Source organism: Orycteropus afer, unplaced genomic scaffold (assembly GCF_000298275.1).
Source record: "Orycteropus afer afer isolate SDZICR_OR568_19922 unplaced genomic scaffold, OryAfe1.0 scaffold00045, whole genome shotgun sequence".
Classification (NCBI taxonomy): Eukaryota; Metazoa; Chordata; class Mammalia; order Tubulidentata; family Orycteropodidae; genus Orycteropus; species Orycteropus afer.
Genome location: NW_006921632.1, coordinates 7,091,445 through 7,095,293, shown reverse-complemented (window position 1 = coordinate 7,095,293; position 3,849 = coordinate 7,091,445). Strand labels below are relative to the sequence as shown.

The 3,849-nt window shown below is 38.6% G+C and overlaps 1 protein-coding gene across 1 annotated transcript in view; it reads right to left on the bottom strand.

Annotated features, from left to right (window-relative positions):
- Nucleotides 1–457: 457 nt before the first annotated feature.
- Nucleotides 458–3,849, bottom strand: part of SLC38A4 (solute carrier family 38 member 4) — a 34,091-nt gene continuing 30,699 nt past the window's right edge. Inside the window, exons 14-15 of the mRNA XM_007937908.2 lie at nt 2,580–2,677; nt 458–559 (exon numbers count right to left, since the gene is read on the bottom strand). Of these exons, the coding sequence (XP_007936099.1) occupies nt 458–559; nt 2,580–2,677 (200 nt within the window). The remainder of the gene's footprint in view (nt 560–2,579; nt 2,678–3,849) is intronic.

The window sequence follows — 3,849 nt, the reverse complement described above, 5'->3', positions numbered from 1 at the left end:
AAGGACCGCTCATAAGACATGCCATTAAGTGGCGATAACTTTGCCACCAGGGCACTTTTCTTTGCTACTCTGAGAACACAAGTATTTGGTATTTTGCATGTATGTGGGTGTGTGTGTGTATGAGGATTAACTAATGACCATTACATGCAGCTACCCTTCCTCTGCTTGTACAGCAGCAAAAACATACCTTGATCATCTCACACTGCTTTGGTAAAACCTGGGTAGAAATGTGCACCACAGATGTTTAACACATAAATAGCCATTCTTGATTAACAAACAAACAAACAAACAAACAATGGTTTCCTCTTCCACAGGTGCCTGGTGATATTATTAGTAAACATCTTTGGAATCTTCCTGTTATTTCCTACAAATAACATTCCAATCAAGATAACTCAAATGTCTTTTGGAGCAAAACTTGCAACCATTTCCAATAGAAAACAGTATTTTTTTCCTTGGGTTAATTATGCTTGGAATTTGGGGGATTGTATATCCAGTCAATTATAATGAGTGCCATGCTTCCAATCATGAAAATGATTCCAACCAGCAGGAAAATTAAAGCCTGTAATTCAGAAAGAACTTGTTAGAACACACAAAAATGATATTCACTTAGCACAGTTTGCTTTGATATGTTGTTCAAGTAAATGCAGCAAACTGATTTACATATTGAACAGCATAAATTGTATAGACCAGATGTCCATACCTAACACTTCAATCAATTAAGAACCTTAGTTGGAGAAGGATGGAGAATACAGTGGAGAGATATAACCTAAATGTTCAATAATAAGTTAGTGGTAGATTATGGCATATGAAAATGATGGAGTATCTTGTGGTCATTAAAAATCAAGTTATAGAAAAGTATTTAATGACGTAGAGAATGCTCATCATTTTCTAAGCAAAAAAGAGTAGGTCAAAAGAATAGTATGTATCACGTTGTTGTTATGTGCTGTCGAGTCAGACCCGACTCATAGCGACCCCTCCTTGGGTTTCTGAGGCGGTATCACTATGGAAGTAGATCACTCAATCTTCCTTCCGAGGAGTGGCTGGTGGGTTTGAACTGCCAGCCTTTTGGTTAGCAGTCAAGTGCCTTAGGCACTACGCTACCAGAGCTCCTAGTATGTATCATATGATACCAATTTTACAAAGCAAACAAAAGCAAAAGCTTAACAAAAAAAAAAGGGAGCTCTGGTTGCATAATGTCTAAGGCATTTGACTGCTAACCAGAAGGTTGGGGGTTCAAACCCACTGGCTGCTGCTCAGAAGGAAGGTTGGGTAATCTACTTCCATAGAGGTACTGCCTCGGAAACACAAGGAGGAGTCGCTATGAGTCAGATCCAACACAAAGGCAGTGGGTTTGTTTTTTTGGGGTTTTTTAATGAAAAAAAAAAGAGACAAATTATATGTACTTTAATACACATGTGCACATGTAATATATACACATATAAACACACACTGATATCTCTGGATGGTAGGCATGGGTTACCTTGTTTTCTCTTTAGTTTTTTGTTTTTTTCATGATTAAAAATTTCCACAATGAACACATTATGTTTATATTAATAGTTAAGATTATAATAAATAAAATACAAATATCTAAGAATGTTAACACTAGACAGGGCCTTCTATGTTAACATATAGATCAGCCTCCTCCTTAAGAATATGAGGAAGCAGTGACTAACATTTTTTTTTTTTCACCAGTAAGGATCTAAGACATAATTTTACTTGTTATACATCCAAATTGAAAATGGGTCACAAAAAGAACATGTAACTTGCCAAGGTTACAAAGCTGTAAAAGTCCAAGCAAAATGACCATATAGCGTGGACCCTGGAGAAAGGGGTCAGCACTGGAAAGAAGTCAGGGGGAGCTTTTGATACAAATGGTCCTGCAGTTCCTGAACAATACTGAGATATGAATGACTCCCAGTCAAAAATTCAGGATAACTCAGGTTTGATTAAGCAGTTATTGATAATATTTAGTTGCTGGAAAAACATAATTCTTTCTAGTATGTGTTTCTGTAGTACTACTGAAAAGAAATGTATACTCTCTTGTTCAAAGATTGTATTTTATATCTAAAGAGGTTAACTGCAGTAGTTCTGCTCTAGATCTCAGTCCACAGAGCAAGGAATGTTGCCTTCAGGGGACGGCAGGGCTTTATGGAAGGGAAAACAAAAGCAACATGTTTTCTTTGGCTTTGCAAACCTAAATAGCATGACCAAAATATTGGAGTAATTTCTTAACAATGCTTGGGATCCTAATTCCTTTCTGCATAGTTTCACATGGTTTGTGCTGCAGCAGCTTGACAGGACAAAGTGGTGTACACATAAGACACACGTGGCTGAGTGAAAACTCCATTAAAGTTGAACACCTGTGTGAACTCAACATCCCATCTTTGGTATCTGAGGAGATCAAATCTTGGAATCGTCTGAGTGGCAGAAATCCAGCCTTCTTCCTCTCCACCAGAGTTCTACCTATCTTTGGTTTTGGTTCTTATCAATTCGTTTCTCTGAAACATATGTATTTTCTTATTTACTCTAGTGGTTGAAGAACACCATTTTATAATAGGGGAAATTGAAAGCCTACTTACCCCGATCTTTTGGGGTGACCTAAGAGGTTCTTTCTTGACAAGTTTAAGATAGAAAGCTGCTGGAAGGATGAAAATCAGCATTGTGGCAGAAGAAGCCCCTGAGGAAAGAAACACAAATCACTGTCTTATACAGCAAGGCACATAAGCAAGGAACGTACTTTAAAGAAACCAAGTAGAAAGGCACCCTATTCTTCTTAGCACTGAAAGCACACATGTAAATTTCGTAATCTTATCTTGGTTGCTTATCTACAGAAGATATGTTTATGTATTTTTTTTTTTAATTAAAACCTAACATGATAGCTGTATAATATGCATAACATATGACAAACAATAATAACGCTGAACTTAATAAAAATTGACAGAGGATAACACTCATAGATGCCTACTCATAGATGCCTTGGAAGAAAGGCCTGGTGATCTGTTTCCAAAAGGTCACAGCCATTCATAGGGTTCTATGAAGTTCAGTTCTACTCTGAAACACATGAGCTGCCATGAGTCAGAATTGGCTAGACAGCAATTGGTACTTGTAGTAAGATAAAAACATACTACGGAGGCTGAATAATCAATACCCTTAGTATCCATGTCTTATTTTTTTAGTTGTCTACACTTGATTTCTGGTGGCATAGTGGCTAAGACACTTGCCTGCTAACCAGACGGCTGGCGGTTCAAACCCACCTACCACTCCTCGGAAGGAAGGTTGGGCAATCCTACTTCCGTAGTGATACTGCCTCGGAAACCCAAGGAGGGGTCGCTATGAGTCGGGGCCGACTCGACGGCACATAACAACAACATAACAACAACACTTGATTTCATATTGTACTTATAATTTGAGTAACGCTTTAGTCAGTAGGGTGAAAAAATAAATATGTTAATAGATCACACAGTTAAGGGAAATAATATGCTTTACAAAATCAACCTCCTTGTAGTAATTACAGTTGTGTGTCAACTTGGCTGGGCCTGGTTTTGAGTGGCTCAGCAGCTGGCTGTAGTTATTCCCCATGATTAGATTGGCAATCAAGTCCATGGTGGAATCTACTGGAGCAGCTGAGTAGCTGTTTTAGCGATGTGTCTGCTTCCAGTATATAAGAAGCAGCTTTGAGGATGGTCTCTAGCTTTTGGCACACTTGAATTCTGCATGTAGTCGAGTCCTCTTTGTTCAGCAGTCTGCCAGGTTGTGTGCTGATCTTGGAGCTGTTAATGGGACTTGAATCAGTGCCTGCCATGTGGTTTGGAGGAGCTCTGATGGTGTAGTGCCTAAGGCATTTGACTG